The sequence below is a fragment of the Silurus meridionalis genome, chromosome 23 (genome assembly GCF_014805685.1).
Source record: "Silurus meridionalis isolate SWU-2019-XX chromosome 23, ASM1480568v1, whole genome shotgun sequence".
NCBI lineage: Eukaryota > Metazoa > Chordata > Actinopteri > Siluriformes > Siluridae > Silurus > Silurus meridionalis.
This window is the reverse complement of record NC_060906.1, coordinates 20,647,815-20,661,425: the sequence shown is the minus strand read 5'-3', so window position 1 is coordinate 20,661,425 and position 13,611 is coordinate 20,647,815. Positions and strand designations below refer to the sequence as shown.

General features: G+C 33.7%; 1 protein-coding gene across 1 annotated transcript in view; it reads right to left on the bottom strand.

Annotated features, from left to right (window-relative positions):
* Positions 1 to 2,964: 2,964 nt before the first annotated feature.
* Positions 2,965 to 13,611, bottom strand: part of LOC124376703 (FK506-binding protein 5-like) — a 33,886-nt gene continuing 23,239 nt past the window's right edge. The window contains exons 14-20 of the mRNA XM_046835918.1: positions 13,558 to 13,587; positions 11,437 to 11,481; positions 10,894 to 10,941; positions 8,881 to 9,006; positions 8,740 to 8,769; positions 5,326 to 5,370; positions 2,965 to 4,448 (exon numbers count right to left, since the gene is read on the bottom strand). Coding sequence (XP_046691874.1) covers positions 4,279 to 4,448; positions 5,326 to 5,370; positions 8,740 to 8,769; positions 8,881 to 9,006; positions 10,894 to 10,941; positions 11,437 to 11,481; positions 13,558 to 13,587 — 494 coding nt within the window. The 3' untranslated portion in view covers positions 2,965 to 4,278. The remainder of the gene's footprint in view (positions 4,449 to 5,325; positions 5,371 to 8,739; positions 8,770 to 8,880; positions 9,007 to 10,893; positions 10,942 to 11,436; positions 11,482 to 13,557; positions 13,588 to 13,611) is intronic.

Below are 13,611 nucleotides of genomic sequence, written 5' to 3'. Positions count from 1 at the left end.
GAGATGATATATGGTTTCTGCCATGGGGTCATAATAATAGAAATAACACCACTGAAGGCCTAGAAATGCACGGCATATTACTGATACATATAACATACATATATTGAAATTTATCAGGCTGCAAGGAATATTTTTAAAAATGTTTTTCCAACATTTTATAGCTCAAATTTTCTAATTAATTAACATACTTATGATCATCAATATAAATACTATTTATAATCACATCAAAATGAACTATATTACATTCTTATATTTCCAACGTAGAAAAACAATAATTACAAACAATTCTTTTTTCTTTATTTATACATTTAATTGCAACCAAACCTCACAGCTCTCTTTACATTGCTTAGAATGAGCATGACCAAATAAGTGACTCATCTGAAACTCTCAATGCTTTTAAGTCATTTTTTCTGTATGACATCGCATTTTAATAGACCAGCCTTGACAATGTAATCAGCCCATATTTGAAACCATTCAAGCAAATCCGAGTTCTCCTTAATATATTCACAACCAAAAAGAAAATAAAAAAAAAAGAATGAAAATCATAGAAAAACAGAAGAGAAACTGTGACTTCTGGTATTGACACATCAATCCAAAATGTGACAACTGGATGGATGGATGGATGGATGGATGGATGGATGGATGGATGGATAGATGGATGGATGGATGGATGGATGGATGGATAGATAGATAGTTAGATAGATAGATAGATAGATAGATAGATAGATAGATAGATAGATAGATAGATAGATAGATAGATAGACTGTAGAATAGATGAATCTACAGCAAAATAAATATCATGCAAAAAAAGCAGCAATATTCAAATACTATTCCTGCTTCATGAAATTTTGAGTATCTCTTAGCTAATTAATGATAGCATTGCTCACTATGTACCATCTAAACAAATTAAAAACAAAAATACAATCAAAGAACATTAACAAATTAAAATAGTACAGAACTCTTAAATCATTTACCTAAAAACCTCATCAGTGACATTTCAGAGAAACATGGCTGGAATTCCTAAAGCTCAGCCATCATCCAGAGAGCTTAGAAGAAGAAAAAAAAACTGGCACACACCATCGTGATAATTTCTGTGGCCTACTTTCCTCCTCCCGGTCGTGCTGCTACGGCACACGGCAGCTCGGTCATTACTGAAATCTCCATTAACATTTACATCTTACATTAGCGCCCATATGAAGTCATACAGCTTGCACACTATTACGGCTTTTTGTTCCTTTCCGGTTCGTCCACATGAACATAAATATCAAAACGCCTTTGACATGCAAGCTGATATTTTCAGTTCACTGACCCAAGATTTATGAATAAGACAATAAAGAAAATCAAGTCAACCCACTCCTATAGATGATCTAGAAGTGTGACAGTACTAATGGAAACAATGTGCCAACACCAGACCACTGTGTTTTAAATTGTCAGCATATATTGGTCAATATTGGTTAATGTCTACCTTTTGAAACACCTTTTATGAAATATTGTAAGACAAATTCTCCCTCATGCTGATCACTAAACTGCATACATCTTTTAAATGATATATTACTAGTATATTATTTTATAAAAAAAAGATCATTTCTATGAATCCTATCAGCATAGTGCATTAATGAAGTAATAATTGTTATTTATAGCGACTTTAATACTTTAAAGTCCTAGGTGCCTTTTTAATTGCTCAGAGGTATTTATTCAATGCATAATAATAAGCAAGCTAATGTATACCGTAAAACTATTTTGTTTGTGCTTTCAACAGCATAAAACAACATATTAGATTCATGAAACATCTTGTTTCGTAATCACAAACAGGCTTCCGAATGGTAAGATCACATGGTAAAATACTGCGAATACATGGGCATTTTCGAAAATGCCTGCGTTACGCTACCACATTAAAACGTGACCAGCTGACAAGCCCATTTGCAGATGAGAAGAATGAGAAAGGAGTCAGGCTGCGTACAATACAGGAAGTATTGGCAAATTTTCAATAAAGACAATGCAAATAACATACATATAAAGATTTCTAAGAGTTGATCAATCAGGATCGATCAGAATTGTAATCCTCTTATGTGTCCGTGTAAATGTTGTGTTTATTCATTTATTTAAAACAAATGAAATAAAAAAAACTTGAAGAAAATAAATAAAAGAAATTATGCCTTTTTTGGATTTAATATTAAAAGCAGAAAAAAAAGGAAATTGGAAATTTTTTTTTTAATCCAAGCACACACTAAAAAGAGAAAAACGGCTTAATTATTCATTTTCCATGTTTGATATTCATGCAATGAGTATAGTGTATTAATCAAAATCTCACATTGCCAAATATGATCGAATATTTCCAATCTTACAATCCTAGAACTAAACAGGTAACAAACCTTCAAGTAAAAGTTTTTTTTTTTTAAGTAATAAATATCTATTCTGGAGTCATTTGCACATTTGCATAATAAATTATATGCATATGACTAAAATATATAAAGTATTGATAAATAACCAACCGGGTTTACAGACAATCTAGTAGAACATAAGGTATGGTGGGGCAGGTGTGATACAGGGGCGGGGGTTGTTCTGCAATGAGTGAACATGTTGTGCATGGCATAATATTGTAATAGAAATCTGACTTTTGTTGCTCTTGAGAAGCATGTAGTGATCTACATGGACTTCTCAGGGTGAAGCCACTAATAAATTATATACGATGTATATGATGGATGGTCAGTTATTTTTTTCACTAATGATTTGTTTAAGAGTCCCACACACCTGGATAACTCCAAGTCAAAAAATGAAATGGCAAGGAACTATTAATGAGGCGTATTTTTTAATTATTTTAAATTCTTAAAAAAAAAAAAAAAACCTAGTTTATTTTATATATATATATATATATATATATATATATATATATATATATATATATATATATATATATATATATATATATATATATATATATATATATATTTTTTTTTTTTTTTTTTTCAAAACATACAAACGAATGAACGCAACATACATGGACCGAGAGTTGTTTCTGACCTGACATGCTAAAGAAAAGTCAATCCACTCCTATAGATGTTTTCTTTCCCTCACACATGATGGAAGATGTTCTAGGAGTGTGACAGTACTCATGGAAACAATGTGCCAACACCAGACCACTGTGTTTTAAATTGTCTATCATATATTGGTCAACATTGTTTAATGTCTACCTTTTTAAACACCTTTTATAAAATAATGTAAGACAAATTCTCCCTTATGCTGATCACTACACTGCACACATCTTCTATTAAAGTACATATTTATAGTGTATTATTTTATAATGAAGATTTATATTGAAATGTTTTTTCAAAACATAAAAGCGAATGAACGCAACCTACACGGACCCTTCCCACATAATTTTCAGTGAATTATCTGAGTAATCGAGAGTTGTTTCTGAATTGATATGCTGATTTGAAATGAAATGAAAAACAAGTTGAGACATTATGGTGCTAAAACCTATGAATGTCTGTCTAATCTGATTTTACTAAGGGCTTTGTCCAATCTATATTGCCTTACAGAAATATTACTGCCAGTAATGTGAATGTCGTTACAGGAACTCTTGACCTGATCATATTACGGTGACATAAAGGAAATGGCCTTTAGCAATAAAGATAAAATCATCCTGTGTATATCTTTAAATATTTTTCTTTGTTAAAGCAATAACAAATATACTTTGCCTCTCTAATACATTACTGTATACTGTAAATGCGTGGTTTAATAAATAAGTCAATACATGTTTACAAAGCAACTACTTGAGTCATAAATGTTGAATATTCTCTGTAATGTCCTCTATGTTGAGTTTTATAAAAGGTTTCTTCAAAACATCTGCAAATGTAAACACATTGAGCTAGTTTCCCAAAATCTAAAATCGTTTGGACTGATAGATTGAATAAGCCTTCGTTGTGATATTTTATAGAAACTCAGCCCTAAATGTTAAATATTACATGCAATATGTATACATGATGTCATTCTGAATGCATGTGTGTTTCTGTCTTGTAAACACTGCTCTTGTCATGTCATCAATCCTTTCTTTACCATCATCCATGGTTTAAACTGTTACGTCTATTTATAAAGGAATAGTTTATTGGCTTTAAAACCCATAAGACAAGAATACTTTAAATAATAATAGTAATAATAATAATAAGTCTCTCAGGTGTTTAGGTCGTAGTTAGAATTAAGTCAGAGCTTGATCAAGAGACTAGCAGCAGTGTGAGAGCTTCAGCAGCTTAGAATTTCATACAATTCAGGCTTTCGGAGTTACTGCCCTGCTGGCCGGGCTTTCTGCTCAAGAACGTTGGCTCTCTGCTCCATCATGGCTCTCATCATGGCCGGGTTAATAGCAGGAGTCGTAGCAGGAGTTAACGGACGCAATGGATATTGGCTGGCTTTTCCACCTACTAGCACACACTGAAAGTACGGGATCTTGCCTGTTAAAAAAGGAGAATTGAGAAAAAAAGAGAGATATGAGAAGATTCTGGTTTTGTGCATCATTGTGTACAATGTAATGTTAACAAGCTATAGGTCATAGTCAGTCTTGCGGTTTCGTGAAATCTCTTTGGGCCGTCTTCAGAATTTACGTCTAAAAGTACGTCAGTATTTACATGCGGAAATGTACTTGTATTTAGAGCTCAATTTCACAGTTACTTAAGCCAATTTTTAGGTTTTCCATTCAGATTATGTAAATAACCTCTGAAGTTGCCAGATGTTTAAAAAAGGGTTATGGTTGAGGGTTTTTAACATTTTTCAACATTTTTAATGCTTCATTGCCTTGGTTTTAAATCAAAACCCATATAGAAAATGCAGACTGAAGTAAAAAATAAAGTAAATTGCTGGCAAATGTAATAGAATGTGACATAAAATTATACAGAATGAAAAATGATGTATTAGAAGATGGCAAACACTGAATCAGCAATCTAATATAAGTCTATTATATTGTTCATATATTGTTGTATGAATAGTAAGTACTTTTATATAAGTCACTGAATAGACTCCACCAGAGAGCAAGACCAAGGCTGCACTTGATTCAGCATATTGTATTGTATCATTTATATTATTTTGTATATTTTATTATATATTGTGTATATTATTGTGTATATTTATATCATGCTCTGACAAGCTGATTAGGTTTATATAACTACAACATACTAACATGTGATCATGAAATAATAGTGTTTATTAAATGGTGTTTTTCATCACAATTTTAATTCTTGCTTAAGTGAAAATAAGCAAAAATGATCATAAAAAAGGGTCATAAATATTAGAAAGACAGTTTTACGAAACATTGCTACTGGCGTTTCTGCTCACCTGGCTTTTTCCCTTCTGTGACATTTTCTTCGACTTTAGATTCTTCTAATTAACACATAAAGAAAATAATAAAAAGATTATTAGAACTATGCATCTTATACATAAACAATCAGAGTGAATACCAACACCAGATCTGTTGGAAAATCAGGATTATTTTTTTAATGTATACTGTCTACAATTCTGACACACTTTAAGGCAAAAATGATGTGGACACCAGATTATTACATCCATTTGTGGTTCTTCTCAAAACTGCTGACATATTTTGAAGCAGGCAGTTGTCTCTGTATGCTTGACAGTTTCTATTACAACTATGACCAAACTAACTAACCCTGCGAGCGATATGAAAACATCTCATATGTAACCCTGGTTCCCTGAGGGAATGAGACGCGTTGTCCATGCTCTGAAATAATGTGTGCAATCAGTCAAAATTTGCGGCAGACTGTCACCGGCGGGGTGAAGCCACAACCAGGAAGTAAAAACGCACATGAAGTGAAGCCGGCACCAGCTTCTGTAACAGAGAAGGAAATGCTGAAGGGACGCCGGAGGTGTGGCATAGAGACGCAGCGTCTCGTTCTCTCAGGGAACTATGGTTACATACATAACCTAGAGACGTTCCCTTTCAGGAACTCCATCTGCGTCGCAACACTTTGGGAACAAGAGCCCAATACCGCCACTCTGACCAGTCCTTGACTAATGTGAATGAGCACAGCTAGGTCGAAGGACAGAGGGGCCAGGAGTGGTGCAGAGGTCAAGGTTGTAGAACCTGAAAAGGAGGGCCATAGCAGATGAACAATTGTTCCGATTTCCTCTAGGGACTTGTCCTGTGGACATAACAGTCCAGTGCTCAGCCAGTTCAACTTCTCCTGGTCTGGGGTCTGAAATGGAAGGTCTGAAATGGAGGAGGATTGAATGCCTGGTCTTGGGACAACCGAGGGCACCTTGGGGACGTAACCTGCTCTAGGGTGCAGGAAGGCACTGGCCATGCCTGGAGTGAATTCCAATAAGGAAGGGGCCACAGAGAAGGCCTGTAGATTACCTACTCTCCTCCGAGAGCAGATAGCCAGAAAGAACGCAGTCTCCTCCAAGTGCCTCCATGATGTCTCAGTCCAAGGGTCGAAGAGGGGCTCAGAAAGAGCCTCCAACACAACGGCCAGGTCCCACCCAGGAACTCTTGGTCACCCCGGAGGCCTCAGGCTCCGGGTGTCACGGAGAAAACATGTCAGAATATTATAAAATATAAAATATTATAAGTTCTAAAAGATATTATAAAAGCAAATGAGAGGTTTAAAAAAACTGATATGGGTGTAATGGTCAGGTATCCACAAACTTCTGGCCATGTGTGTTTTGCCCCACATGGTCTTTCATTTGCATTAACAGAACAAATTTTGGAAATTTTCCTTTAAAATTAAGTTCATTTGGCCTTTTTTTTATTCATGGATATCCATTTCTATGAAAGTCCTAAAAGGCCATGCATTACAAAATTTTTTCTTTCTTGTGATGACGACTTAATTTTCTCGCGATCTCGTCATAAAGAAAGTTGTTTTTCTCATAATCCCGACGTAACAAAAGTTGTTTTTAAGTGATCATGAGCCCACTGTCACAAATAGTTATGTTTATTATCCACGATGCTGCCTCTAGAACATGTTCTTATGCCGCATGCACATAAAAATTAAGTCGTGATAACGAGAAAATGACTTTTGATATGTCAAGGTTACGAGAAAATTAAGATGTGTTCACAAGAAAACAACTTTTGATTTGTGGAGATCACTAGGTAATGTCTTCATAACGAGAAAACAACTTCTGTTATATAGAGATCATTAAAAAACAAAAAAAAGGATTGTAATTTACCTCAGAACAAGGACCAAAGCCTCTATGAAGAAGTACACTGAATTATAATCCTTAGTGATCTTTAGACACTTTATATAAAGAATATAGACTGGAGACCATGTTGAGCATGCGCATAACATAGAGCTTGAAGGGATACTTCAGAAATGTTAATGTTTAAATAGGTAGAGAAAAGAAAGATTTACATAAATGATAATTGCGTGTCAGCCTGGGAAAACATATGGTCAAGATTTTGACTACAACTAAAACATGGAATCTGGATATTTCTGAAAGCGAAGTGATAATAAACTAAATTGTTAAGGCTTGTATTATTTTCACAATGCTGCATAGCCAAGCAACAACTTGATTACATAATAATAATAATAATAATAATAATAAAATATTTCAATATGGCCAAAAGCTGGTAGACGCCTTTAATTTTTCCTGTTGAAAATCCAATTCAGGATTTAGTCTCTTCTTTGCTCATATGATAACTACCACTCTACGAAGAAGGCTTTAGATTTGTAGAGAGTTGTTAATATTTATCTACAACATCATTAGTGAGATCAGGTACTGATGAAGAGGTCTAGGGATTACTCAGTGTTCCAGTTCATTCCAAAGGTCTCTTATGATCTTCTATTCAAAAATTGCTCAAACATATCTTCATAGAGCTCGCTTTGTGCACAGGAACATTTTCATTAAGGGAACATGTTTGGGCTTCTTACAGTAGGTCAATAGTCAGCCATGATACAGCAGCCATTTAGCACATATAGTTAAGAGCCTTGCTTAAAGGTCCAAGAGTGGCAGCTTGATAATACTAGGGCTTGATCCTCCAACCTTTCATTCAGTAATCAATTTCAAGAGAGAAATAAAGAATAGTAAAGCAATGACAACAGGTTATTGCTACAGTGATCAATGAAATTGACTGATAAAATGAAAAGAGAAGTCTTGATTTAACATACAAATACTTTTTATACACAGTTAAACAGTTCAGAGAGGAACCAAAGAAAACTATAAAGGCCAGGTGTCCACAAACCATTGGCTATACTGTATACAGTATCTGAAAATTTAGAAAATTATTTTTTGTCCTTTTTGATTATTTTCTTGTTCCAGAAATTATTCATTGAGCAATCCGATATATTTTCCTAGGCTGCCACATTTAAGGTTTGGGTAGTTATTGAATCTGATGGACTAACATAGTGGGGCATCCCATTATATCAGTTCTTTAGTACACATTTTTGCTAATTTTATCTGTGACTTTTATTGTTACAATTTCTCTGTAACCACAGACCCATCTGGTTTCATTTCTTTTCAGTGAATTAGTCAGGTCCACAACACGATGGATGAAAATGGTACCTCGTAGTCATGCCTTGAAGTATTTGGTAGTTTTTTTCCCATGTTCTACAAATGGCAAATGTGTAAGATGCAATTGAATTCTTACAGCAATAAATCAATGCTAAAAATGCAGGTATGGTTTAATCATACATTAACACAAGTCTGTCTTTCTGGCAATTGGTGTAAAACCACAGCTCACCACATTAAACTCGAACTGAATTACCAAATGGGTTAAAACGACAAAACCTTACTCACTTGTTGGAGCAGGTGGAACAGCTGTTTTTTCTAGCAATGGATAAAACCAATAAAAAAGTATTAGTGAAACAGTTTACATTATTCAGTTGTATATTAACATTTATTTTTATTTTTTGGAAGTATCTAAGTCTAAGAGCATACCTTCTGAATCAGCTGCTTTTTCTTCAGGAGCAGGTTTGCTTATAACTTCTGTTTCTTCTGGAGCAGGTTTGATGATAGGTTTTTTCTCCCCAGGACCAGGTTTAACAGCTCTTCTTTCCTTTTTCACTGTATGGACAAGATGATGCTGTCTTTACTCAGTGCCATTACTGTGAACGTCTCTGACATTGAAATCACAGTCAAGTCATTAATCAATTCAATTTTTCTTATAACGCTGACGAAGACTGCAAATACAGACTGAATTAACAGGCATTCAAGACAGCTGTCATGGGTCTACACAAAGACTTTCAGGTTTGTTGTTAAGTAAATGTTCCTATTTACCAGATCCAATGTATTTGTGCCAGTAAGAGTAAAGAGTTTATTAGAGATTTGTTTGACTTTTCTATTAGGTACTGATTGGGAGTTTAATGAATGTTCAACATACTGTATAGTATACTTATACTGGTATATTTATACAACAGACAGGTTGAATGCCTGAATGCCCGGATCGGATTATTATTATTGGATTATGTTTTCTATATTAACAACTTCTTCACCGGGACTTTTCAGTGCATGCTCAAGATAAACTATATGAAAAAGCATGTGTAGTTTTTGATCATTAGATTTTTGAAAGGAGTCTCCAGTGTCAGTGCTTTTGTAATTAAGGTTTTTTACTTGTCACATATCTAAAATATTTTTTTTCCTTGCATATCCCAGTGATATTAATAAACTGGGGTCAGAGTGCAGAGCCAGCCATGATACAGCACCCCTGGAGCACAGAGGGTTAAGGGCTTGCTCATTGGCCCAAGAGTGGCAGCTTGGTGATACTGGGGCTTGAATCCCCGACCTTCCGATCAGTAACCCAGAGCCTTAACCACTGAGCTGCCACTTTTAACATTTTTTTTTTCAATAGAAGTTACAGTATCGTTAAACCTTCAAGATGAGAGGCATTGTATTTTTATTTGTTTCATTAATTTCAAGCCAAAAAAGAAGGTAAAGGAATCAAAGCAGGTTAAAACTGCAATGATCGAACAATAGATAGATAGATAGATAGATAGATAGATAGATAGATAGATAGATAGATAGATAGATAGATAGATAGATAGATAGATAATGTTTCTCTCTCTCTCTCTCTCTCTCTCTCTCTTTCTTTCTTTATCTGCTCGGTTTTTATGGTTGTTCTTTTAGGTCTATTATTTATACCAAAAGAAAATGTATTGCATTACAGCGGCAGGTATCATTGTTTACTAAACAAATATTGTAATTATTGGTGAGCCACTATATTATAAGAGGAATAAATCGCTTAAGGAAATGATTATATTAATTATCACCTTGTCATCGAATGGTTTCCTAAAACACCACATTTAGTTTTGTTTTATTTCTTGCAAATGACATGTATACTAATAGTATATGCACAATAGTATATTGTGTAGGTGCCCCCTTTGTTGTCAAAATTGCTCTAACCTGTTGAAACATGGACTTCACAAAACTTCTGGAGGGCTACTGGAGTATCTGACACCAAGATGACACATTAATAGCAAATCCTTTACAATATGTAAATTAGGAGTTGGGGACTTTATAAATCTGACTTGTTTGTTCACATCCCGAAGATGCCCAATCAAACTAAGGTTTGTCTGACCTCTCTGATATTGCATAACCCCATTTACACCAAGCAGTGTGATGCAGTGTGTGTGTTTTGATGGTTTTCCAGAGCCAGCATTACATTTTTCAGCAATTTGAGTTATTGTGGGCTTAGACCAGACAGGCTAGCCCTTGCTTGTATTTATCTTGTATTTTTGTATGAAGCAATACTAATCTTAAAAACTATAACATAACTAACACATATATAATAATGTATTTATTATAATTATATAATGACATATCTGCAGATCTCCTTTGACAGCTACAGTTTTCCCAAAAAGAACCATCATATCAATTTTGATAATTTAATAGTTATCATCCTTTAGTAATGAGTATAAAATAAAAAATAATAACAACAATAATAAATAAACTTACCAGGAAGTGCAGCATGTTTCATCTTTGTTGGCTTGCTGCTGGTTTTATCTATCAATGGATAAAATATTTAAATCATTATCAGATTGCAATACCGAAAGAAAGAGCGCTTTGGCTTTGAGGTAGTACATGTCATAGCAACCCAAGACCCATCATTGTGGTCAATCTTTATAAGACATGACAGGAAACAGCAGGGTGTGTTTTTTTTTTTTTTTTTACCTCTCACACATTTAAAAATGTGATTTAGTTACTGATTGATAAGATTATAGAGGCTGCTGTCAGCATTTGAATAAATGATGAGCTAAAGCTTAATGAGAACTAAAAATAATTTAAGCTCGATGATAACCTAGGGGGCATTAATGAGCTAGATTTATTCCTCTCTCTGGGTCTTTGGGATTCTTCTCACCATTAAAGATTTAAAAAAAAATGACTGGGTTTCAATCCTAGTTCACTTTAAAATGAATGCAGAAATAGACAAAGTGAAATGAAACATAAAAAAAATGGTTTGACCTAAAAATCTCTAAAAATTCGAGTGTATTCACATACCCAGAACTGGCTTCACACCCTTCACTCCTTTCTTCTCGTCTTTTCCTTTTGAGGTCATTCAAATGAACAGAGCATTAGTATGTTTAATGGATGAATTTTTTCTGAGATGAAATGAATTATGCAGTCATGCTGAATTTTATTTGAATGCATGTTCAGAACTCAAGGCTTTCATACAAAAAAATTAAGTCTTGCAATTCTTTTTGTGTAATTCCACGATTACATGTTACACGCCGAGGTTTGAGCAAAAGAAAAGGAATAAGAGGGAAGTCCTTTGCTTAAGACAAATATTTTTGTAATTCTTTAGGTGATTAATTTACCACGGATGCAATTACCTCTAATGGCATCAGCTGGATTTACTCCTGCTTTATGATTAAAGTATAATTTCGCCTCCAAACAGTATCGCTGGATGACTTGTCAAATTATCATAACAGACAATTTTGTTCTTTGTCACAGACATAAGCTTCTGAAAGCAATAAAAATGTGTTTTTATAATCAGGACGTGTCTCTCAAAGGGATTGTGAGTGTCTGGCTGAAGGAAAGCTTCTTTTTTTTGTAAGCCATTAAAGCCTACATAATACCTTTGGGTGCGTTCATGTTTATAATGTTAATACTAATTAGTACAGAACAGAAAATATCTGTGGGTTTTTTTTGTTCATTAAGTGATTCTGCTCTTGTGAGGATTATTTGAATGTTATTTTACACTTGGATGTCAGAATTCATTGTGAAGTAAAAGGGTGGAATATTTATCTAAAAACAAAAAAAAGTCCATTAGAAAAATCTTATTCAATTCTAAGACTTTGAAACTAGGCAGCTTTGATGGTTGTTATTATTATTATTATTATTATTATTATTATTATTATTATTATTATTAATGATAAAATTATTAATTTAATTTAATTTAATTTAATTTAATTTAATTTAATTTAATTTAATTTAATTTAATTTAATTTAATTTAGTTTAGTTTAGTTTTGTTTAGTTTTATTTTATTTTATTTGATTTTATTTATATTGGTATTTTATTTTATATGCCTTCCCTATGTCCTGCACTGTCTATTATTGTTATCTTTCTTATGTTTGAGGAATTTTTACTTATTTAGTCACTCGTTGATTCATTAATTCATTCATTTTTATTTTCATTCCAGTCATTTAATTCAGTGCCAAAGTGGGTCTAAAATCAATCCCCAGAATGCTGTGTGCAAGGTATGAAACCTGGATAGGATGGTGGTCTATCACCAAGCACAATGCAACCACATTTACATAATTATTCACTCATTTTTTAGAGGAAGAGTAGGAGGAAACCAGAGAACCAACCGGTATAAAATCTTAACAGCCAGACTCGTTCTAAGAGCCAGGAAGGATATAGTAACTCAAATAAACAGTCTTTAAAACCCTGCTGAACTGAATAATCCCAATTTCTTTTTCTAATCTTCAACATTTGAGCTTTGGAATTCTCTCTGATCTCTTTGACCAATAACCAGCATGAAAACTCTCCAAACACAAGAGGTTTTTTTGTCATGACATTTGGTAGAAACATGAATTAAAGCACCTGGTCTGCATGACTCAATGCATTGTGTTGCTGCCACATGACTGGATGACTGAATGACTGCATAAACAAGCAGGTTTCTTATTAAAGTGGACAGCGAGCCTGAAACAAATTGCTTCACTTTAAAATGACCTCAAGCCTTGTCAATTTCAGGAAACCTATAAAGCACATGAGTGCTCATATGGTAAAAGTGAAATTACATTTTGAACCTTGTCATACTCATGAATGGGAATGTACTGCAATGCACAGATTGACTTTTCAAGCATTGTGATGTGATGTGAAGTTTTCATGCAACATAACAAGTCATAATAACAATTTGTTTCTCTCATATATATCTTTATATATTCTTATATTTTATATAGTTTTTATACTTCATTTATCTGCCTTCTTTTTCTTTGTTTTATTTTGCACCCCATTCTATTCCCTCATGCCGGACCGTCGTAAAAAGCATTTCACTGCATGTCGTACCCTGTATGTATGTATGTGACAAATAAAATTTGATTTGATTTAAAGTCACTCAGGAAAATAAATATTGTATTTTAATGTAACCTAGAAATAAATAAGGTATTCACACCAACCTTTCTCTATGACTTTGGTTCTTCTTTTTACTGTGGGTAGAAAGATTTTCATCA